Source organism: Rhinichthys klamathensis, unplaced genomic scaffold (genome assembly GCF_029890125.1).
Source record: "Rhinichthys klamathensis goyatoka isolate OS25496 unplaced genomic scaffold, OSU_Roscu_1.1 h1tg000407l_1, whole genome shotgun sequence".
Lineage (NCBI taxonomy): Eukaryota > Metazoa > Chordata > Actinopteri > Cypriniformes > Leuciscidae > Rhinichthys > Rhinichthys klamathensis.
In genome coordinates, this window is record NW_026606908.1 from 468,788 (window position 1) to 492,855 (window position 24,068).

General features: G+C 37.4%; 2 protein-coding genes across 2 annotated transcripts; one reads left to right on the plus strand and one right to left on the minus strand.

Moving 5' to 3' along the window:
- Positions 1-855: 855 nt before the first annotated feature.
- Positions 856-5,648, plus strand: cd27 (CD27 molecule). Its single transcript, XM_056234879.1, has 4 exons — positions 856-950; positions 3,191-3,352; positions 3,542-3,664; positions 5,261-5,648. The coding sequence occupies exons 1-4, from the start codon at positions 893-895 to the stop codon at positions 5,374-5,376; spliced, it is 459 nt and encodes a 152-aa protein (XP_056090854.1). The 5' UTR covers positions 856-892; the 3' UTR covers positions 5,377-5,648.
- A 1,367-nt stretch (positions 5,649-7,015) lies between these two features.
- si:dkey-260g12.1 (tumor necrosis factor receptor superfamily member 5) lies at positions 7,016-16,060 on the minus strand. The gene is made up of 9 exons (XM_056234906.1): positions 15,934-16,060; positions 15,443-15,511; positions 15,184-15,244; positions 11,326-11,433; positions 10,925-11,200; positions 9,068-9,181; positions 8,954-8,985; positions 8,694-8,853; positions 7,016-7,750 (listed from the first exon to the last, which is right to left on the minus strand). Exons 1-9 carry the CDS (start codon positions 15,952-15,954, stop codon positions 7,503-7,505), a joined length of 1,089 nt encoding a protein of 362 aa, XP_056090881.1. The 5' UTR covers positions 15,955-16,060; the 3' UTR covers positions 7,016-7,502.
- Between the last annotated feature and the right edge of the window lie 8,008 nt (positions 16,061-24,068).

The window sequence follows — 24,068 nt, forward strand, 5'->3', positions numbered from 1 at the left end:
GCTGCTAACACATTTAAAGTCATTCCAGATGTCATGTGTCATTCTGAACCTTCACAAATTCTTTTTTTCTCTTCCAGTAAGATGCTTGCCCTGCTCATTGTCCTCCTGCTCTCGTCACGTGTCCTTCCTCTCGTCCAATCACTGACGTGCGATGAAAGCACACAGTACTCAGAAGATGGTCAGTGCTGCAAAAAATGTGAACCAGGTAAATGAAATGCTGTCTCATCACTGTGAGTGCAATCATAAGACGGTTTGAGGAGAAATGAGCACAGTTAAGTCAGAGTTGAACTTAAGAGGAGTTAAAATGAGCTAAGCTATCATCAGTTAAGATTAGATAATTAATATGATAAATGGAGTTGAGTTTAGAGGGCTGTATTGAGTTAAACCAACATGTATGAACCAAATACGTGTGTAATAAAGCAGGAAAATCTAAAATAGGAATGTATAGGAATAATCTAATTTTAGAGACTAAATTGATAGCAGACTGTTCATGCAGACTTAATCAAGGCATATTTCAATTGAAAAAGACTGGATGTACTCTTTGAACATATCAAACCCGACTGTATTATGTAAGAGTATTTCAGGGTTCAGTTGATCTATGGTTTGATGACATTTACCTAACCTTAGAATGACACATCAGGTTTCTCGTATAAGGATGACTTGTTCTCTGAACTCAAACTGGTAAACTCTCAAACTAGTCAGTGTTGAATGCCACACTGTTATAATTTTGCCTGTACATCAGCAGAATCAGCGTGATTACATGTGTTTCCCTGTCTTTGTGTGTGTTTAAACAGGACATCATATGGTAAAGAGATGCACAATAAGCTCAAGAAATGATATGAGTATCATCTCACCTGATACTCAGTGTGAGACATGCGAAGATGCCTTCTACATGGACGTCTATAATGACAATTTTGATTGTCATCATTGCACGACGTGCACCAATGAACGTACGTCCACTCCATTTCTTTGTTTGTGATGTCACTTAACATGTTTTATGTTCATACAATGATTCGTTTGGCTGTGTTCTGAATCTTCAGATGAATCAGTAAACTAGAAATACCAAACATGACAGTAAAACAAGACAGGGGCTTCCCCTTCAGCAGATCTCTGGTGGGTTTTTAGTACAGAGGTAGGTGGGGGTCTGAGAAATGTCTGAGTGTCTGGTAACGAACTTGACATGGGACAGCAAATGTTAAAAATACACATGTAGCTACGGAAAAAAATGGCACCTGAGCGACGGAATTTATTATTTGGAACGGAAATAACTGCCTACTGAGATGTCTGAGATGTTTTGATATGCAAATGCCTTGCTAAATCACTGTGAAAAAATATATGATCAATAAGTTATGACAACATATGTTTTTACATTGCTTTACTCGTCAAAAAAGTTGACAATTGCTTAACTTATTTTGATAAGTTGTTCAAGATTCAAATCATTTTTTAAGTCAGTGTAATGTAATTTAAGTTGAAATGACTTAAACATCCAAGTTGATTGTACTTGAAAATTTAAGGCAGCAACTTTTTTTAATGTGTAGATTCAATTTGACGATTAAACAACAAGTAGAAACAAAATACCTTGTAAACAGGTAGTTGGAGAAAAAGGAGAGGAAGTGCAAGTAATGTTTAAAGTAACTGAACAGAAATATTGCTGATATGTTTGGGATCCTGCTAAAAAAGACAAGCATTTCCATTGACCAAATAGATAAACTATGTTAAACCAGCAACATCCCATGCTGGTGACCAACAATGCTGAAATGTTTTTAACGGTGGAAGGGAATTCTGTACAAATGTTGTTTACAATATGAATGACTGCTGAATCCTGTAAATTATGCAGAAAGTTTGCACATGATTCTGTGAAACCTGTGCCAAATGATTCTGCAGCTCAGATTGGAGAAGATGCTTAAGGTCACATAACCAGGCTAAGCCTTGTGACAAAAAAAAAAGATGAGTAGAAATGAAAAGTGAATATACTGAGGTGGATCGAGAAGTTAATTGTGAGTCAGCAGGAAAAAAAAACTGTGTTTGAGTTTGCTGTTTTATTTTGACACTTGTGTCTTGGTGAAATGACTGTGCTTTAGTAAGCAATCACATATGGGTCCAGGTGCTTTTATGTTTTTGGGGTTGGTTTGTACTCAAACTAAGAGATTTCAGCTTTTTCTTTTTGTTATATGATGGTCACATTGTTTTTGCATTTTTAAATCTACTTTTACATTTTTGTTTATGTTTTAAGGTCCATTCACACCAAGGTCTGTAACTATAAAGATAACGATAAAGATGTAATTCTAAAAATCATTCTCAATATTACAAGAATAGCAGAGTTCACACCACAGCTATAACGATAACGGCATTGTACGATATCGTTGGAATCACTTTCAGAAAGATTTCATCCAGCTGCTTAGTGATAACAACATTGGCAGCCAATCAGAATCAATCCTGCTATATCGAGCTTGAGCATTTCAAGTGACAGACAAGCACGCGCTTATAATAAACAAAACAATGTCGACCGATGGTGTGGACGCTATTATAGTAATCTTAATAGTTATCGTTCTTGGTGTGAAAACTCATTTTATAACCATTTACATAAATTATGAATGTTGTAGGAAACAGTTTTGCCCCTAATAAAGTTGGTGGACATACTGTAGGCTGCATACTGTAGTTACAGCTTTTTATAGTTTTACTATTTTCCAAGAACCTAAGTTTTAGAACAGCTACAAAAATGAACCATAAAAATAATATTAATTATTGCATTTATGCTATTATGATTCAAATAAAGAGAATAATCAACAAAATCGTTTTAATAGTTTTTGTGTACATTTATTAATATTCAGTTTAGAGCATCTTTGAGGGTAAATGTGATAAAACAAAGAAAGGTAAATTTGAATATTGATCATTTCCAATGAAACTCTGGTTGTGTAGAATTTTGCCATTTTTTAAATTCTGTATATAAATAAAAAAGATATGAAATTAGCATTCGTAAATTGGAACCGTTTTAAAATGTTATCCACCATTTACTCAACAAAAAGAATAGTGATTTGATATATGGTGGAAATTATATTTTTAATGAAAGTTCAGCGGAAAAAAATAATTTAATGAACTAGTGAGTGATTTAAGGAAGTACCACAGTTGAAGAAACACAGATGGACACATACAGTTCTGCATAACCCCTTTCACTGTTTTGATATCGCAGATATGAAGTATAAGAAGAACTGTACAACGACAAGAGACGCTGTGTGTACATGTGATGAGGGCTACAGATGCAGTGACAGCAACTGCGAGAACTGTGTGAAAGTCCAGACGTATACTCCGTCCCCTCGTCCTGCTTTTACTGCAACAGCACCGCACACCCAGAGTGAGTATCTGAACCCTGGCGCGCTGTTCTCAGCCTGTTATATTCATTTGATACCCATTTACGTAAATTTGGACTGTTGTGGTATTTCCAGCTGACAGACTGTCACACACACAGTTCTCTACTGACCTGTTTACTCTTTCTCTCTCCTTTTCTCCATTCATTTGCTCCCTTTCTATCAACCTCTTCCAGATAATGTGTGGATCTCGGTGAGTCTGTGTTTTGTGTGTGTGTGTGTGTGCGTTCTGTTCACCTGTTTCCTTCTTATCAGCAGACATGCACGGACATGTGGATGGATCATGTCAGCATCAACCGGTCAGTGCCACTATGATTCACAAACAAAACCGCTGAAGTGCTCTTTATACTCTTGCATGACTTCTTGATACACTGACATTCCAATGCATGAACAGTATGTTAGTGTAAGGGCGTTTTCAGACCTGTAAATTGTTTGCTTTGTTCCCAAACAGGGACTTAATTCGTTAAAGTGTAGCAATTTCTTTCTGGTTCGGTTCACTTTTACGAAGCAACATTTCAAAGCATACCAAAATGTGTTTATGCAAGTCACATGTGAGAAAATATGTCCCCTTATTGGTCAGTTTCCTCTGCATCATTCATCAAGATTGATTGATAAGTTTTCTCCGTAAGCTTATTGTGGCTTTATCTGTAGCTGTGGTGACACTCGCAAACACTTGTTTCACTTGCGAATGTGTAATGCTTTTCAATAAATGTTTTTCTCATGCCTAACACGTGGAACATAATATAATATAATATAATATAATATAATATAATATAATATAATATAATATAATATAATATAATATAATATAATTAGGGCTGTCAAATGATTAATCACGATTAATCACATCCAAAATAAAAGTTTTTTTTACATAATATATGTGGGTGCATTGTGTATAATTATTTTATATATATAAATACACACACATGGTTGTATATATTTAAGAAATATTTTCATGTATATACTGTATATAGATTTATATATAATTTATATTATATATAAATATAAATATTTTATACATAAATTATATATTTTTCTTAAATATACATGCATGTGTGTGTATTTATATATATATACAAAATAATTATACACAGTGCACCCACATATATTATGTAAAAAAAACTTTTATTTTGGATGTGATTAATCGTGATTAATCATTTGACAGCCCTAAATATAATATAATATAATATAAAAATATCTGTGATGGACTGACCAACTGTTCAGAGTGTTGTTTATAATATATCCATATAAGAAATTATATTATATTATATTATATTATATTATATTATATTATATTATATTATATTATATTATATTATATTATATTATATTATATTATATTATCTGTGATGGACTGACCAACTGTTCAGAGTGTAGTTTATACTATATTTATTAGAAACAAAACATAACACAATACAGTACAATACAATATAATATCTGTGATGGACTGACCAACTGTTCAGAGTGTTGTTTATAATATATTCATATAAGATATTATATTATATTATATATATATATATATATATAATATATTATATATATATCTGTGATGGACTGACCAACTGTTCAGAGTGTAGTTTATACTATATTTATTAGAAACAAAACATAACACAATACAGTACAATACAATATAATATCTGTGATGGACTGACCATCTGTTCAGAGTGTTGTTTATAATATATTTATTAGAAACATAACATACATTATTTATAATTCACCTCTATAGTAATTTCATTGTAAAATGTGATCAAATTCAAACTAATTTATGTGGTTTCTATATATATATATATACATTTTGAGTTTAATATTTCACTTGATATATTAAAACACGGCATGAAATTGTACTGCATAGCAGGAATGAGTCTTTAATGATGAGTATCGTACTGGGTCTTCAGGTTTCTGGTCCTCCAAAAAGAGCAACTCTGGATCCAGTCAGTGCACAGAGGAAGAAGAGGTACCAATGCCAGTGCAGGAGGTGTGTGGAAAGACAGAGAAACTGGAGGATATCTGAGAAAGGAGGAGGAAGAAGGCCGCTGATGCGTCTACGGATTGAGTACTTACTTTAGGACAAATCTGCTGCTGCCATTTACTCAAGAGAAGAGTGAGAGGTGAAGAGGTGGCTCATCTGAAGGTTCTGTGAGAACGACTGTCCATCCTGAGAAATGCTGAGAGACAGTCACTGCACATAAAGACACACTCAACATTCGACATGGAGCTAATCTTTAAGTTTTCTTCTCTGCACACTTGTTTGTATTTATATTATAATTGGGTAGTTAATGCACAAAATCCACGTGGACTTTAGGTTAAAATGTATATAAATGTACAAGGGAAAGTCTACATGTTAGGTAGCTGTTCAACATTTCTTTTCACAATTTGAATCGCTTTAAAAGTAATAGGCTTGTTCGACTTCATGCAGCTCTGCGCAGACCGATCGGCGGCTGACTTGAAGCAGTGAATGCCAGTTAGAAATTGTGTCCGACTTGATGCCGACGCCACGTGACTGTGACGTATGACATCAAAGTACGGCGAGAGAGCGATTCGAGAGCAGCCGCAGGATTCAGTCATCTCTATGGCTGTGGGCTGCACGAGCTCTGATGACGACACCGATGTTTCACGATTGGCCCGATTCACCGCATGACAACAATGTTTCGTGTTTATTCTCACACCTCTCACAATGCTCACAAATCTGTTTTAGAACAGTAAAATCTTATATTCATGTAGTCGTGATTTTATAATTGTGTCATGTTTATCAAAATAAAACTGATTAAAAAAACGAAGACCTCACTAGATTGTAGGCTATAGGCCTATTTGGAACATATTCTTGTACAAACAGACGCTGTATTAAGCAGAACATAATTGAATGAAAATATCTCTGAAAAGTGTGGATTTGACAAATATTGCATTTATTTCACTTCAGCTGTGGTAAAGTATGGAAACAGAGCGCGAGCGTCACTACGGGAAGCAGAAAGTGTCAGACTTCACGTCTCCGTTTGCAGCTCCTCCCCGACTGCACACGGCAACTCCAGCCGCAGCCGGTGTCCAACACGCCTAATGTCTCAAATAATGAGGTCATCAAAGAAGAATTTCATGTTATCTATCCAATTGCATAAAACAGAAAAGGGAATTATAGTCCATTTTGCAGTGAAATGAATTTAGTAGTGAATTTAATAGCAAAAAATAAACTTTTATTGATTCTATTGCACTGTACAATCGACATCAGGTATAAAACAAAATGTACATTACAGTGAATATACAACATAATACATGATGACACAATGTTCCTGTGCTGTGCTTATTGAGTTCCCAGCGAAGAAACAATGTTGACATTTCCAGACCACCATCAAAATGTCAGGGCTTTTTTGACAGCACAATCCATCATGTCTGCCACACAAAAACCAAAGAAAAGAGGAAGAACACTGACAACATCAACCAGGGACTTAACGTGATTGATAAACCGCTGTTTTTGTGATACTAACAATTGTAGCAGAATTAATAACGGTTATAAATAAAAATGTTTACAATTTAATAACGGTATATTCAAAATACCCCATAAGTCACTAAATAGATATTCATTCCCTTTAGATATATCCAATATAGTAAGAATCAATCGATCGATCTAAAGGAAATTATGGGGCACACTGCAGTTACAATAACTTCAATAAACTTTACTTCAAATAAATATCTCAACATACAGTATATGTGAATCTTCTGAGTGTTTTAGAGCTGCTCTTTGCCTTCAAACACTTTGAAAAGAGGCACTGAGATTCCGCTTCGTTCCCGAGGGTCATTCAACCATCATAAGACCTGCAGTGAACTGAAAGCCTGTGGTATCGACTCTTCACAAAATCAACATTAGGATCCCACTGCTGTTCTGATGGTTTAGAATCAGTGGTTATGCATACACGTACTACTGTATGGGGAATATTTCAAAAGCTGTCATGAACTGTCCGGCTCATACACGACACTTTTGTCATCCATACCGTCACTCAGGTCTTCCCCTAACGCTGCTTCTCTCTATGAAATCCCCTGCCTGGGTTAGAGTTTGAAAACTGGGTACTTATAAAGCATCAGTTAAAACAAACCACACAGCAGTCGAACAGTACGGAAGAAGAACGGACACAAATTTCCCATGATCCCTCACAGCACCTCTTCTTTAGATATGTGGCACTCTTTCCCTTGCTCCTGAGATGGGAAGAAGATAAAGTCGTTCTCTCTGCTCCGTTCCTCCTCAGACAGATGGACGGGAGGAGACCGAGGGTAGGACGCGTTGCTGTCATTCAGGGACTCTTCTTGGAGTTCATGTGCTTTTTTCTCTCCTCCATCCCATCCAAACTGATTGAGCAAACTAACAAAAACTGTATGGGGACCGTAGATGTGGAGAGGGCCTGCGAGAAACAGAGAATTTTTAAATTTGTATACTATTTGACGTTTGCTTGCTTTTTTTTTTTCTCATTAAAATTTGTGTGGGTCAATGACAAATAAGTGTCCAAGAAAAAAAAGAAAAGAATGCGTTTAAAAGGTGTTAGAAATGTTTGATTGGTTTCATGTTATTTTGAAAAACATTTAAAACTGCATCAAAAATAATTGAATGACTGTAAAAGTGTAATGTGGTGAAACCGTCAAGTCAAAAGTATGTTATACATTAAATACACAGTGTTCATGTTTTATGGGGAAATCACCATAGACATGATGATTTTTATACTGTACTACAAACTGTATATTCTATCCCCTAACCTTAAACCTACCCATAACAGATTTAAATTATTCTATATGATTTATAAGCTGTTTTCCTCATGGGGACCAAAAAAGTCCTAACGTTCTACATATAATGATATAATAATTCATAAACATCATTAGATTTTGGGGAGTTGCACCACATGACCATTTTACACCTACACTAATCTTGCATAATAGGTTCAAATTATCTGATATTTTAAGCAACTTTTTGAACATTTCTATGATATCATTCCCTTTTTTTTTTTTTTTTTACTGTTTATGCATATTGGTTTGACCACATGACATGATTTCAAAGTCAAATCAAATATTTTTCAAATATTAATAAGCAGTGAAGCAGTTTTGTTAACAAATGATAATAAAAGATAATGCCAAACTACTTGATAAGGTTTTCTTTTCAAGAATTTCATTATTTTTTATTATGGTATGATACACATTATTTTTAGGTCACGCCCCTTACTTCATGCCATAAAGTTGTAATTTTAGGTCATATGTTTTAACAAATTAATAGATATGAAAAAAAAAAGCATAATGTGTTTGACCCTTTTAATAAAAAACGAAAATCACAAAAAGCATCCTTTTATAGTACGGTACCTAAATTGCCAGCTGGAGGCACAGCCTGCTCTGAGCTGACTGGCTGATGAAAAGAGCAGTCTGTGCTGTGATTGGTGGGTTTGCTGGCATGTGACAGCATCCCCTGTGGGTGGGGCTGCTCATCTGGTTGGCTGGGAGAAGGTTTGGTCTCACTGTCCACCTTGAGAAATTGAAGGACTGTAAGCTTATACTGTCTATGACTGTAAGTCAGATAATGTATGTTAAAATACTGCGCAAATGTGCACTCACTCATCACTTACCTCTATATTACCCAGAGAGCACTGCCTGACAACTAATGGAGAGGAGAAACAATGAGAGGTGAGACAGAGATTGACCCAAAAAGAAGAAGAAATATGTGTGTGTGTGTTACTCACAATGCTTAAAACATTCCTTCTCTTTCTTTCTGCAGTGCCGGAAGAAGAGTGTAAGGATGATGACAGTTACCACGACCAAAATTAACCCAAAAATCCACACCAAATTATAGTCAACTGCGAAATAAGCACAAGGAAGTGAATTAGCATAACTATTTATGGTGAGATGAATAGCTGAACAGGTGAGATGAAAAACGTCCTATATTGGAAAGTGCTCTTAAATGGTGCTATCATTAGATGACAGCAAAACGTACTTCAAAATCTAAAAATAGGCATAAACCAGTGTCCACGATAATAAAATATCCAAAAATCTACTCACTAGTCCGCTTATACAGCCTTGTTGCGTTTATACTTGCACTCTTGCAAACTATTTCCAACTGGATGATTTATAGTATTTATATTTAAATTTGTATCAAAACTGTAGAAGCCAAACAATACTATGAAGAAAAACTATATCCAAAACAGACGCAAGTTAAAACCAAAAGATTTTCTCTAAAACAATGCAAACATTCTCAAAAAAGGTGTGGCCGGATTTATCCACTATAACACAAAAACAGCACCATAGATCCTAAGGTGTTTTTTTAAATAAAGATGGAAATAGTTGCCAGAAGTTTAGTGGTGGTGACGGTGAAGTCATGTGACCGTGATGTAGTTGTTTACTTTATATCCTAAATTCAATATTTGACTTCTGGCCATTGAATTTAGGCTTCCAAATTCGTAAAAGTTGTGTTCATTTGTGAAGATAACCATGATAAACAAAGTGTGTAAGAATCATAAACTTTTGTTGGTCACAGAGCTTATTTTCTGCAATAATCTAAAAGCCAAAGCAAAAATCCTATTAGCTTTTTTGTGATGTGTGAACCAGAGTGATGCTAACTTCTGGGTTGGCCTACAAAAATAGGTCATCCATAAAGATTCAAGCCCACCTCCTGCTCCCCCTAGTGGCAGACCCCTAATCACTTATGAATTTGAAAACTTTTTTGTCAGCTGAACCTTTTAGAATATTTATTTAAAGTACCCACTGAGATTGAAGAGGCCATTATACCCTTTTTTTTCCAAAGTCTTGATTTTGTTTTTGGCTCTACTAGAATAGGTTTTCATGCTTGGAAAATAATGTGTTTTTTGAATATCCATTTATTGCAGCACCTCTATTCCCAGTCTGTCAGTAACGCTCTGTTTAGATTATGTCTCTATGAAGCCCCTCCTTCCGAAAAGCGCAATGTGCTCTGATTGGTCGGCTGGAACAGTGCGTTCTGATTGGTCAACTGCTTCAAGTGAGTTTTGGAAATGTCACACCCCTCACCATAACCATGAGTTTCAACACACTACTAAAGCAACTCATATGCCTTGGGTGGGAATTATTTAAATGAGGAACATTGTGACGTGTACTTCCTGGAAAAAAGTTCAAGACTATAATCCAGGCATTTCAGCGAGTTCATAAACAGTGCTTACTGATATAGAGAATAATATAGATACAGAGATGCTAAAAAAGGTCCACTTTAATATTACAATAATTTAAAATGAATGGTTCTCTGATATATATATGTTTTAACTCTATAAAAATAAAGACAAAAATATATTACTGTTGTGAATTAAATTTGTACTTTACATTTTTTTATTTTGGTTATTATAATAATGAAAAAGCATCAGACTATACAATTATTTAATTTAAATGCAGCCTTTAATTTGTTTATCGCACTAAGCTATATTACGATTATTGTGCAGCCCCATTTATTTATTTTCATTTTACATTCAATATAATAAATTTTTTAGCTTTTCATCATCTCACGAACCCCCTGCAGTTCCCTCACAAACCCCAGTTAGGGAAACCCTGATGTAGAAGAAAACAGCCATGCTTACCCAGCAAGCTCTGTGCACTTGAGGATGAAGTGGTGGATGAAGTGGTGGATGAAGCGGTGGATGAAGTGGTGGATGAAGTGGTGGATGAAGCGGTGGATGAAGTGGTGGATGGAGGGGCGTCAGAGGAGGTGTAGGACAGGCTAGGCGTGGTGACGGGAACACACTCCCGACATCGGCCTGTGTATTGGTCTATCGTGGTACATACATAACCCTTCTGACAGCGACACACTACATCTGATGTCTTCGTACACTCCTTCACCACCTCCATATAGAAATCTAACACACACACACACACAAATGTGTTTTCAAAATGAAGCACTTTTTGCTATACTTCCTGTTTCTATTCTCACTTCATCTTGTTTATACTATCATGGGTATGTTAGGTGTAATGCTCTTCATACCAGCATCGCAGCTCTGGTAGCAGCGGTGGCAACTGTTTTCTCTGTTCATCTCACTGGTGAAGAAACCAGAGGAGCATGGAAGACACTGACAGTTTGACTGGTATTCTCCTGAGGGATGATGGATGGGCAGCAAGACAGAGGGGAAAAATAGGAAGTGGAAATGAGGAAGACAAATACAAAACAAAAAGGATTAAGGTCAAATTCATTAAAACTAACAAGAAAGATGTTTTTCATTTTTAAATAAACAATCAGTTTGACGTAATGACATGATGCTGATTAGTTAACCATAGCCTATTTATTCATGTGTATCATCATTTCCTAAAAAAAAAAAAAAACACACACACACACATGATGGCAATTCCGATATTTTGTTTGTATATAAAAAAAAGTCAATATTAGTTTGTTTTGTTTTCATATCATTAAACATAAGCCTGTTACTGGCCTATACAGTTCACATCAATACATTTTACAGTCAGTCGAGTTTGTCATCTGAGGAAAAAAAGAGGCTATTAAATTGTTGGTCTAATGCAATTACGCATGTGTCAGACGGACGTCTTTGGCCATTACACCATATTTTACTGTTGATAATTGGCTATTCTTGTTCTTTATGGAATATTGTAGCCTGGGAAAACCCAGACAACTTCCGGCAAATTTAGATTTGCTCATTCAAGCTCATTTCCAATCCGCCGAAATCGAGGCACCAATCAGAAACGTTGGGGCGGGCTTTACACGATGACGACAGCGCTGGGATTTTGAAGCAGATTTTGTAGCCTACATTACAAAGATGGATGCCGCCGTCGAACATCACTCGTTCGAATCAGCTATCGCGTCTGTTTTAAGCGATTTGAACGTTTCCTTTTTGTTAAAAACCGAGCAAAGAACAACACTCGGAGATGTTTCTCTGCCGCTCTGCACACGTCATCTCCTTCATCGCTCTGATTGGGTTTAGGTCTATCCGCGACGTCCGTTGGTGACGCCCCTCTGGAAATGATTTGTCTATGACGCTTTGCCAGACCACTGCTGCGTCCCAATTCGCCTACTTATACTACGCCCTAAAAGTATGTACTCTTTTTGTGAAGAAAAAGTACATACTTTTGAGTGTGTAGCAAAAGAGTAGGCAAGCTTTGGAACATACTACTTCGTCATCATTAACGGACAGATCTGTCGCGTGCATCCTGTCACCGTAAACTGCCCTGTCAATCATCTAATCACAGTTAAAATCCTCCATTCAATCTAAGTTAATTTCTTACGGTTTCGGAGAGAAATGTTGTAGCACGTTCATCTGCCTGTCGTGGGTCTTTCATGCCGAGACTCTCCTCATGTGTTTGGATTTTGGATATAATAATGCATTTAAAAGTTAATGGCTAAACATATCTTTGCAAAAGTTCACAATGCTGCTGCAGATGCAATATAATGTGGACAACATTGAATAAATACATTTTCGTCAGTTTAGATACTGATAATTAATCACTCAAACCCCTTTATCTAAACCTCTCTACATAACCGTCGGACTCGCGCTTCCTCCATGTCTGTAGTTTTTGAACACTTTTCACTTGTGTTTGTAGTTCTAACCGAATCCTCGTCCAACGCGCGATGGGTTGTGGGCAATATCAGCCGTTAGAGTGCGCATCGATCTGCACTTCGGATTCTGACCGGATATAGTAGACCATCCGGGTCTCTGTGGAACACTCATTTCAACATACTACGATTTGGGACGTGTACTAATTCTATTTTCGAATACTATTTAGGACGGATAGTATGCGAATTGGGACGCAGCACATAACTCAGTTACAACTGAGAATGGTCTAGTTTTAACCAGGCTAGGAATATTGCCGAATTTATTATAAATGATTTATACCATGGTCTGTCTGAATTCTCGATTCTGTTTAATGCACAGGTAGTTCCAAGTCAGTTTAATCACTGTTCTATATCAATGCGATGTTTTTATTGAAGCGCACACGCACTTACGTCACTCAGAGATGAGCACAGAAACTTGTAATCAACTCTGCCCTGCGACTTTTATTAAATAATGAAATAGCTTCGCTACATTATATTTCTCAGCAACGAGGGGGTGACATTGCTGGTTTTGACCTTCAAAATGCACACGCCAGAAGCCAAACATGTTAAAAATGGCTTCTCCAACAAGCGTGCATTCGATGGACACTTCCCATGAGGCCATGGGAGGGGTTTATGAATTGCTGGTAGGTCACGTGACAGTAACAACAGGGCAGATGTAGTATGCCTGGATTTAATTCATACTGTCCATATTCATACTATATATAGAAAATACTTTTTTAAGGGTTGCAAAGTACATTCAAATTCAAACTCAGACAGAATGCGATTTCGCACACAGCGATTGCCTTGTAGCACAAATAGTTTTAGTTTTACTATTTACTGCACTGTTATTCTTGTTTGAGTTTCCTTGCGTTTTCTTTTGCAAAAATACTGCGTTAATTCCCCTAAGAAACTTTGCATCCGCTTCCAAACATTTGCGTTCTGCTGCAAAACTATCGTTCTCCCCAGAGAAACTCGCAAAAAAGCTGAAATATATATTTTTTCCTCCCATCTCATAATTCACAAAAGTATTGCAAGAGTACACACTGTTTCTTAGGGGGAACGCAAACGTTTTGGAAGAGAAAGCAAAAGCATTGAAATATAATTTTGGAGTGGAAAAAGCCCACCCTGTAGGCAAAGGCTATTTAAATGAACTCCACCCACCAATGATTGACCCAGATAAATAATTACAAAAGAAACCCAATCTGATAACAGAATCGGGGGAGTGGAGAGTAAGGTGGGTAGTGTTAACTTTTGACGTGACCCAAGATCAGCCATTTTGTAAACTCCTTCTTCTACCTTTTTCCATCGCAGAGGTGTCTATCTTAAATAAAAATTAAGAAAATATTTAAAAAGTGGAAATAAAGTGCCCAACGAGATTTTAATAGTTGGAATAAAGTGTTTAATAGGCATAATCAGGGGTAGGTGTAGGGGACGGCTTTAGGGCAGGATCAATTAATGTCCTAATAAGGTGGCATCCATTTATGAATTTAATAAATATAATCATATACACTAAATATGTTTTTATTATTGCAAATAGTTTACTACAATACACTGAGGTGCAAAGTAGTATCTAACACTATTTGCACTAGGTATAAATAGCATCTAACAACTCTTACACTTAGTGCAAATAGCATCTAACTAATATTTACTATTATAGAGGCTCTTTAAAAAAGGTGTTTACACATAACTTGCACGCACACATAACTGCCAAACATGAATGCACGGAATAGATGAAAGTAAAATGACTATCATAACATATTTAAAGACGTAATAACTCAATTTGTATTTGACTGTGCACAGACTTCAGCTCAAAGGGCACACACTGAATATCTTTAAGGCGGATGTGGGTGCTGCTCGCACACAGACACACTCACACACAATACGTGCACACACACTTTACATGCACAGACTCATACTTGCTGACTGAGGTCTCTTAAGGGGAGAGATGAGAAATAGCATCAAAAACAGGACGTTACACAGAAGCTTTAACAGGCAGTGGCATTCTAATGAAGGAAGTGGTTGACGCTTCTGTGTCAGAAGGTACCATTTCCCATCACGAGAGAAAAAGAAAGAGAGACATAGGAAGAAGAAAGAACGATGAAGAAAAACTTAATAAATAACCACTGATTTCTTGAGCAATTTCTTGCTCAGACCACATTCGTAATACTGGGAAGTGTGGTGACAGAAAAGTACTACGCTCACACTCTCCACACAAACAGGGATCGAATTCAGAGAAAGTGATGCCGCATGCCAGACATAAAAGGCTCTGAGAAAATATAACGCCCAAACATGCACTCTCACCTGCTGGACACAAAGAAGAGCAATCTTCTGACAGGGCTCTGGGTCTTCTCACTTTACCGTCCTGCTCAAAGCAAACGACAGCACAAAAGACTATTAGTAACGGATGCATCCAATACAGTAACGCTGTATCTTTAAAGTGCACATTCGACTTTAGCTCTGAAACGGTTCTGTGCTAATTCAGCGTGCAGCATGCTAAAAGTCTTTACAACATGTTAACATAATATATCATAGGCATTATAATAACATATATCATAGTTACCATAGGGAGGCCATATATCAGGTGACCTGTCAGCATCACCATGGCTACAGATAGGACTGTCACGAGCATCTGTAAATAATAAAATTATATCAGACAAGAAGTGATCCACGCACACAACATATCACACACCCTACATCAGTCACTCGCTGCAGAGAATATACAATACAATATACAAACTTTCGAATAAAGAAGTGTGATTGTGAAGTTTCACATCAGTTTTCACACGTTCATGGTCAATAAAATAATTGGCTATATTTTGCATCAGCTGAGTTCGCAAAAAAAAAAAACACACAAAGGAAGTAGATTTGTGGATCTGATGCAAACAGCAAAAAAAGTATGTGACTGGCTTCTTGTTTAGTTTACTTTTACTAAATCATTTTAGATTTCAGTCAGCATCTTATAACAAAGACCTGCATTTTAGAAAAACGCGGCAAGTGAAAAACACAAAACAGCATAACAATAACGGCAGTATAAGTAAAAATAGTCAGTACCTCACAATTAGTAGAATCCATAATGTCATCAAATGCTTTCAAACTCAATTTCTGTGTCTTCTGCCAGTCTGTGTTCTGTTCTGCTCATCACATCTCATTGTTTCCTTACCTGCTATGTCTTCCTGTCATTCTCCTCCCTCTCTTTCTCACACTGCCCTTCACCTGCTTACTGTTTTGGAGAGAGAGAGAGAGAGAGAGAGAGAGAGAGAGAGAGAGAGAGAGAGAGAGAGAGAGAGAGAGAGAGAGAGAGAGAGAGAGAGAGAGAGAGAGAGAGAGAGAGAGAGAGAGAGAGAGCTGTCACGTCTCGTTGATGTTTCATTTTTACTGGTTTGATTAAGGCTATTCAGACTGTAAGTGTATTTCTAATTAGAGTAGTTTTGGAATGCATCATAAAAATATACACATATGAACACATTCTCCCGTTTGCACGGAGCTGCACACAAAATGAAAATAACTTCTTACTTATTTTCTATATTTTATGTTGAACAAACTCCATTTTAGTGGTACATTTACATTTTACATTTACATTTATTCATTTAGCAGACGCTTTTATCCAAAGCGACTTACAAAGGAGAACAAGCAGTTAAACTAACAGTAGGACAACAATATGCAAGTGCTATGACCCCTCTCAGTTTAATCTAAAATTATTATTATTTTTTTTTATAAAAAATTTGAATAGAAGAGAAAGTGTTAGTATTACTGGATCAAGTGCTGCCGAAAAAGATGCGTCTTCAGCCGTTTCTTGAAAGTGGCCACGGACTCAGAAGCTCTGGTTGAGTTAGGCAGATCATTCCACCAGCAGGGAACAGTCATGGTAAAGGTCAGAGAAAGAGATTTTGTGCCTCTTTGAGATGGTACCACAAGACGACATTCGCTTGCAGAGTGCAAGTTTCTGGATGGCACATAAGACTGAAGTAATGAGTTTAGGTAAAAGGGAGCAGAGCCAGTGGTTGTTCTGTAGGCAACAGTGACTTGAATTCAATGTGAGCGGCAACTGGCAACCAGTGCAATTTTGTGAGGAGAGAGCTCATTAAAGACCACTCAGGCTGCAGCATTCTGGGTCAGTTGGACAATGAGTTGTGTAGCATGCTCTGTTGGGAAGGGCCTGATCCTCCTAATGTTGTGCAAGGCAAATCTACATGACCGGGCAGTTCTAGCAATGTGGTCTGTGAAGTTCAATTGATCATCAATTACAACCCCAAGGTTCCTGGCTGACCTTGATGGAGTTATGGATGACGAACCTAGCTGAATGGTGAAGTTGTGGTGTAGTGTTGGGTTGGCCGGGACCACAAGTAGCTCTGTCTCCGCAAGGTTTAGTTGAAGATGGTGGTCCTTCATCCAGCCAGAAATGTCAGGCAGGCAGGCTGAGATACGAGCAGTTACCGTCGGATCGTCAGGCTGGAATGAGAGGTAATTGTAATGTACTCCTCAGGGTGGAGGAGTTTTTTTTTTATTCACATACATATACATATATTCATATGCACTTAAAATGAAGCCAAAAAACAAAGAAGATGATCATGTATGTGAACTGGTCCCCAAAGTAGCTATCTAAAGCTTATACTTGGGGGCCATGACAATCAAAAAAGGGGAAAAAAATAAAATAAATAAAAAATGTGTAGCCATACATATAAACATTACATACAACATTCGTACAACTAATGATAGGGGATCCCATTTCACAAGTACAATTTTGTTTGACAGTTTACCTTGAGATTATAAGATTAATACTTACATACATGCATAATGAAAAATAGTACATACTTCAAGAAGATGAATACAGACTCGATAATTGATTCTTGAGATTTTGATTAAAATAAAGAAAAGAGCTTAAATTTTTCAAAATTTCCATCCAGCTTGTTCCAAATCCGCGGTCCCCGGCACACTACACTCATACCAGTGCTTTTTAGTCTCCGTTAGGTAGACTAAAAAGGTAGACTTTAGGTAGAGTTGTGTGTCATCGGCGTAACAGTGATAGGAAAAGCCATGTTTCTGAATCACAGATCCTAGTGATGTCATGTAGATGGAGAAGAGAAGTGGTCCAAGCACTGAGCCCTGAGGCACCCCAGTAGCTAGATGTTAGGTTTTAGACACCACACCCCTCCACGACACCCTAAAGGACCTACCTGAGAAGTAAGACTTGAACCATTGGAGTGCGGTTCCTGAGATGCCCTTCTTCTTTAGGACTGACAGGAGGATCTGGTGGTTAACTGTGTCAAAGGCAGCAGACAGATCCAGCAGGATGAGAACTGAGGATTTGGAAGCTGCTCTTGCCAGTCTCAGAGCTTCAATTACTGAGAGCAGGGCAGTCTCAGTTGAGTGTCCTCTTTTAAAACCAGACTGATTGTTGTCCAAGAGGTTGTTCTGAGTAAGAAAGGAAGAGATCTGGTTGAAAACAACTCGTTCAAGTGTTTTCGCGATGAATGGAGAAGGGATATAATTTTCCAGATGTGCTGGATTTAGATTGGGTTTCTTAAGCAGTGGGGTTACCCGAGCCTGCTTAAAAGCTGTGGGAAAGGTACCAGTGTGAAGAGAGATGTTTATGATGTGCGTGAGTGCGGGTACAACTGAGGAAGAAATGGCTTGAAGTAGATTACTGGGAACAGGATCAAGTGGACAGGTGGTAGGGCGATTGAAAAGGAGGAGTTTGGAGACTTCTGCCTCTGAAAGTAGAGAGAAGGAGGGTAGAATGTGTGCGTTAGCTGGTAAAATGTGTGTGTCAGTTTGTGGATTGGTAAATTGGCCGCTGATGGTGGTCGTTTTTTCTATGAAGAATGTGGCAAAATCGTCAGCTGTTAGGGTTGATGAAGGATGAGGAGGGTTGAGAAGAGAGGAGAAGGTTTTGAAAAGCATGCGAGAGTCAGAAGAATTGTTAATTTTGTTGTGATAGTAAGTCATTTTAGCAGTAGAGATATTAGCAGAGAAGGAAGAGAGGAGGGATTGATAAAGACCAAGGTCAGTAGGATCTTTCGATTTGCGCCACTTCCTCTCTGCACCCCTGAGTTTAGAACGATGTTCGCGGAGAACATCAGATAACCAGGGGACAGAGGGTGTGGTGCGGACTGGCCTGGAGGAAAGTGGGCAGAAGTTGTCCAAGCAGGATGTTAAAGTGGAGAAAAGAGTATTAGTTGCACTGTTAGTATCTAGTGTTGAGAGCTGATCAGGTGGAGGAAGTGTGGATGAGACCAAAGAGGATAGGCGAGATTGTGAAAGTGAGCGTAGGTTCCGCCGAAAGGTGACCAGTGGAGGAGTGTGTGTTGTGTTCTGAGGCAGGTTGAGGATGAGAGTGAGGTGATCTGAGGTGTGCAGCGGAGTAACCAGCGTATGGTCAGTGGAGCAGTAGTGTGTGTAAATAAGGTCCAATTGGTTACCTGATTTGTGAGTAGCCGCAGTAGGTAGTCGTTTGAGGTCGAATGTGGCAAGCAGAGTGTGGAAATCACCAGCCAGAGGTTTTTCTAGGTGGATGTTGAAGTCTCCAAGAACTATGAGAGGAGTACCATCTTAAGGGAAGGATGAGAGTAGCACATCAAGCTCCTCCAAGAAACTGCCAAGCTGACCTGGGGGATGATATACAACTACAAAATGGATTTTAATAGGACTAGTGATGGTACTTAAATGTGATTCAAATGAGCCGTAGTCACAGAGGTGGTGAAGGATCAAATTTCCAGTCGTTTGAGATGAGCAGACCAGTACCTCCACCCCTTCCGGTCAGGCGAGGGGTGTGTGAGAAAGTGAAGTTAGTGGAGAGGGCAGCAGGTGTGGCAGTGTCCTCTGGTCTGATCCAGGTCTCAGTCAGGGCCAATAGGCTGAGACCTGAATGACTAGAAATAGATGTAATGAAATCAGCTTTATTTACAGCGGACTGGCAGTTCCAGAGACCAATAGGAAAAGAAAATAAAGTACTAGAAGACACCGGAAAGGTAAGCAGGTGGTTAGGATTGTACTGCCTCCGACGTGTGACATTTGATTTACGTATGTTAGTAATAGTAGGGATTTGAAAACCCATAGTGTAAAAGAGCTCACAAACAGAAAGATCAGATGAAAAGTTGTGTAGAAGAGAAAGGAAACAACAATAAAATAAAGTAAACAACAAGAAATTAATACTCAAGTGCCTGGTCGGTGTCCTTGCTCGGTGGAGTCGCACAGGTAGAGTCGTTACATACTTAGACCCAAAGCAACCTTCATAAAGCAGTTTAAAGGCAAAAGATCAGACTGAACCATTTTAACTTTTATCTTAAATGTCTTTTTAATTTACTCCATTTTGCCTTTTTTCTGTATTACCTTATTAAGCAACCGAGAGCGTAACAGACTGACTGACGTAACACTTATGAGGAAAAAATTGTGCACACACTATGACACAAAAACTCCACTCCTCGCAGTGTGTTCAGCAGTAACCTTTATTCTGAAATCTTTTTAAAGCTCCAGTCTTTCTGTACACTTGCAGTGAAGCGAGCAATTCCTGTTCTGCTTTGGGTTACACGTACACATTTATATATACATATAGTCCTGTTACTGTTTAAATCTAAATACACACGTGACATTGCTTCAGTTGGGGTACGTTTCCACCCCTTAGACACTCAGATGAGTCACTGGACAGCATCTGATAGCCACAACCACAGTGGCACATGTGTAAATTTAAAGAGAACCCATAAAAGATAAAGTTTCATTCATTCCTGCGAGATGTTACAGAATGACACGGAGATGCTATGAATGACTGAGATCATTCAGACGTTCTTCTATCTAGACTCTTAATGAGTCCCAAGCGATCATTTCAAATGTTGTAATTCTCTTTTCAAGGTTCAGGACTTGCTTGCATAGCCAGCGTTTGAGCATTACACGACTCTCCTTTTGTCTCTTCTAGGTTACAGTATCATTGCATTCATACATTTATTGCAAATAAGCATTCTTTCTAAGCACTTTTCTCCTTTTTTTTCAAAATCTATTATTTTGGTGAAGATATTGTGTGGTATTGTGTGAATTTACTCATTGTTTGTAGCCACTGCTAATCTGAAGAATCTTTGAGAAAAATGCAGTCAGTTCCAATGAGTCTGATTTTCCTGACTGTACACTATTGTCATTTTCATACAAGACAAGGTTTGTGGTTATTGAATTGTTAACAGAATTCTCGTAAAAAGACTTTTGCTTTAAGGTCATATAGCAACAAACAAGAAGTAAATTGCTGTAGAAAACAACCACTTACTTGTTGCAGAAACCTGGAGTGCTCACTCCGTACAGTACATATACACATGCATACATAGTCTTACACACGTAGTTCAGCTCAGTGCTGCAAAACAATAACAAATAAACTCAATTAAAAGATTTTCTGTGGACAAACAACAGCTCAGTTGTTTGCAATGGCAGCAGAAATGTCACAAACAATATGATAAGCAATGCTTAGTTCACAAAAAAAACCTTTTCCTCAAAATCAAATGTGTTGGTACCCATAGAACATCTTTGAAATAATGTGAAACAACTGAAATATTCAGTAAAATCAAATGAATCTGCAAATCCCCGAGAGACCTTCACAGTGGTCAGAGGGAAAAACCTAAGGCAGACACACAGTGTTGTTCATCATTCAGTATGCAAAAAATAGAACAAGATAAAAAGAAAAACAACCCGAGGATGGTTCATAACATATTGTTCAAATGAATAAATTATGTTCTGGCTCATCATAGAAAGTGATATGTACTGTGAAATGTGTTTATTAAAGCTTTCACTCTTTGTTTTCCTACAGTGGAAATTTACATGCTGGATCTACAGCACCATGTTTTCAAAAGCATGAAGTTTTAATTTTCACTGTTTGAAGTATCTTTCCTGAATGTTTTATTTCACATTTGGCACTCAAAACGTCTCTGTCAAAGAGTTTTAGTCTCAATTCTTGAATTCAAGCTGTGGTTTACACTCAGACTACAGATATGAATGAACCAACATAATGTCGGTTTGTCAGTTTCTTTGTACTGTATTAGTCCTTGTGGGTGTTTGATTAGAACTAGAAAGTGCTCTCCCAAAAGGAGAGATGATTATTACAAACCACGTGAGGTTCTTGAGAACTTAAGCCAAGAATCAGATTACACATTCATTTGCATGATATATTGCTCAAGAAAATCACTGAATGAGTATTCTCCAGTAGATCTATCCAACCCAGGGGTGTCCAAAATCAGTCCTGGAGACTGAGCAATGTCCCGCAGAGTTTAGCTCCAACTTGCTTCAACACCCCTGCCTGGAAGTTTCTAGTATGCCTAGTGAGACCTTGATTAGCTGGTTCAGGTGTGTTTAATTGGGGTTGGAGCTGAACTCTGCAGGACAGTGGCCCTCCAGGAGCAGGATTGGACACCCTTGCAATATATCAACAAATCTTAAAGGTGCTGTATGCAATTTTTTGACTGTACTAAAGCATACAAATACCAATATTTGTTTTAGGGAACATGCTAAGTTCACATACTTGCTTTTCTGAAAAACAATGCTACAGCTAATTATTTTACTTTGAAATGTGCGTATGTTTCGACACTACGGGTTCTTATGAAGTATGAAATAACAGCTATTAGTAAAACATAAAATAAATGATATAATCAGATTAATACACTCATGGTAATTATAGCTAAAAACCTACCCCACAACCCCAAACCTGCCCTTCCATAAAATTAAAATTGACTTTAGTTGTATATTTAAAAATCTTTAAAAACTGAGGGAAACATCAGGATGACCTACGACATCTGGTGATATGTTATACGATCTGTATGCCTTATCACTAGGTAGTGATAGTGAAGCTTAAAAGAAAGGAAAGTGAAGCAGAAGAAGAGCAGTACTAGTGATGACATCAGCGAATCCACAGGGAGGGGCTCTGATGACATTCATTATAGAGGAGTAACTTGTGGTAGGGGGTGTAATTTGAAGGGGCGTGAATTGTAGTACTGCGGGACGCAGTCGGACACACTTGGAGAAAACTCTCTCCAATACTTTGAATTTGACTGCAGTATCCATTTCAACCGCTAGCTGTCAATATTACATACTGCACCTTTAATTTGCAGGATTTCCACCTCAGAGAACAAAATTGAAAAAGATAGTTAAAAATAAGAAAAAGTGGAAATTACGAGAAATAAAGAAGCTGTGAGATATATTCACAATTACCAGAATCATTGTTGTGAATATAAAGTTGCAATAACTAGAAACAAAGTGGCAATTGTGTGAAACAAAATCGCAAAGTTTTTGTCGCAAAACAGAAAGTCGCAATTTTGAAATACAACGTCACAATTATGAGAAACAATGTTGTTAAATAAAAGTAGCAATTACCAGAAACAAAGTCACAATTGTGAGATATAACGTTAAAATGAGTGTTGGGTAAATTTCTCTAAAAAAGTGATTAATCACTAGCTACTAATTATTTCTTTACCAGTGTAATTAGATTACTGTACTTAATTACTCCCTCTAAGAAGTATTGCATTACTTATTACTTTCTAAATCCCATATCAACCTCGACCAGTTGAACGATACAAGGATAGACATGAAACTGCTCTTTTTATTATCTAAATATAAAAAAGCATAAATTATTCTTGAACTGACCAAAAGGGAGTTTACATTAAAAACAAACCTTTTTACATACAGTAATTCCTTACTTTACTTTTGAAGGGGAATGAATGACTTAGTAATAAGTTACACCCAACACTGGTTCAAATTTTGAGAAACAATGAGGCGATGAAGTGTGATATATGAAATCGTTATTCGAAAAAAAAGTGGCAATTGTGCGAAACGAGTCACAATTGTGAGATATAAAGTTGCAACTGAGATATCCGGCAAAGTCACAACTATCTTTTTTGCTTGTTTTTTTTTTGGATTATTTTATTTACTCTGAGGCAGAAATGGGTTTCCACAAGATCTCTGTTAATAAAAATAGTTTGTTTGTTAAACATTTGATGGAATCATTCATCAATGAGTTTAACTATCAGGATCACTGGTAGACTATAACAAGATAGGATGCTCTAACTTAAACTATCAACTATCACCACTAGCATGAAAATAACTCTTCAGGGTCTCGCTCTAAAGGACTTCTCTCATATCACCTTATTTTACAGATCACTTTCCCACCCATTTCTAAGTCTGTAGTTCTTAACAGAACACAGCCAGTCTGGACTACAAGTCTA

Excerpts from the sequence above, each read along its gene's own strand:
- si:dkey-260g12.1 (XM_056234906.1), bottom strand. The coding sequence starts at position 15,954 with ATGGATTCTACTAATTGTGAG. Across the intron at positions 15,512-15,933 it reads TGGATTCTACTAATTGTGAG|ATGCTCGTGACAGTCCTATC; the intron begins GTACTGACTATT and ends TATTATTTACAG. Across the intron at positions 15,245-15,442 it reads TGATATATGGCCTCCCTATG|GACGGTAAAGTGAGAAGACC; the intron begins GTAACTATGATA and ends TGCTTTGAGCAG.
- cd27 (XM_056234879.1), top strand. The coding sequence starts at position 893 with ATGGACGTCTATAATGACAATTTTGATTGTCATCATTGCACGACGTGC. Across the intron at positions 951-3,190 it reads CACGACGTGCACCAATGAAC|ATATGAAGTATAAGAAGAAC; the intron begins GTACGTCCACTC and ends TTGATATCGCAG. Across the intron at positions 3,665-5,260 it reads GATCATGTCAGCATCAACCG|GTTTCTGGTCCTCCAAAAAG; the intron begins GTCAGTGCCACT and ends CTGGGTCTTCAG.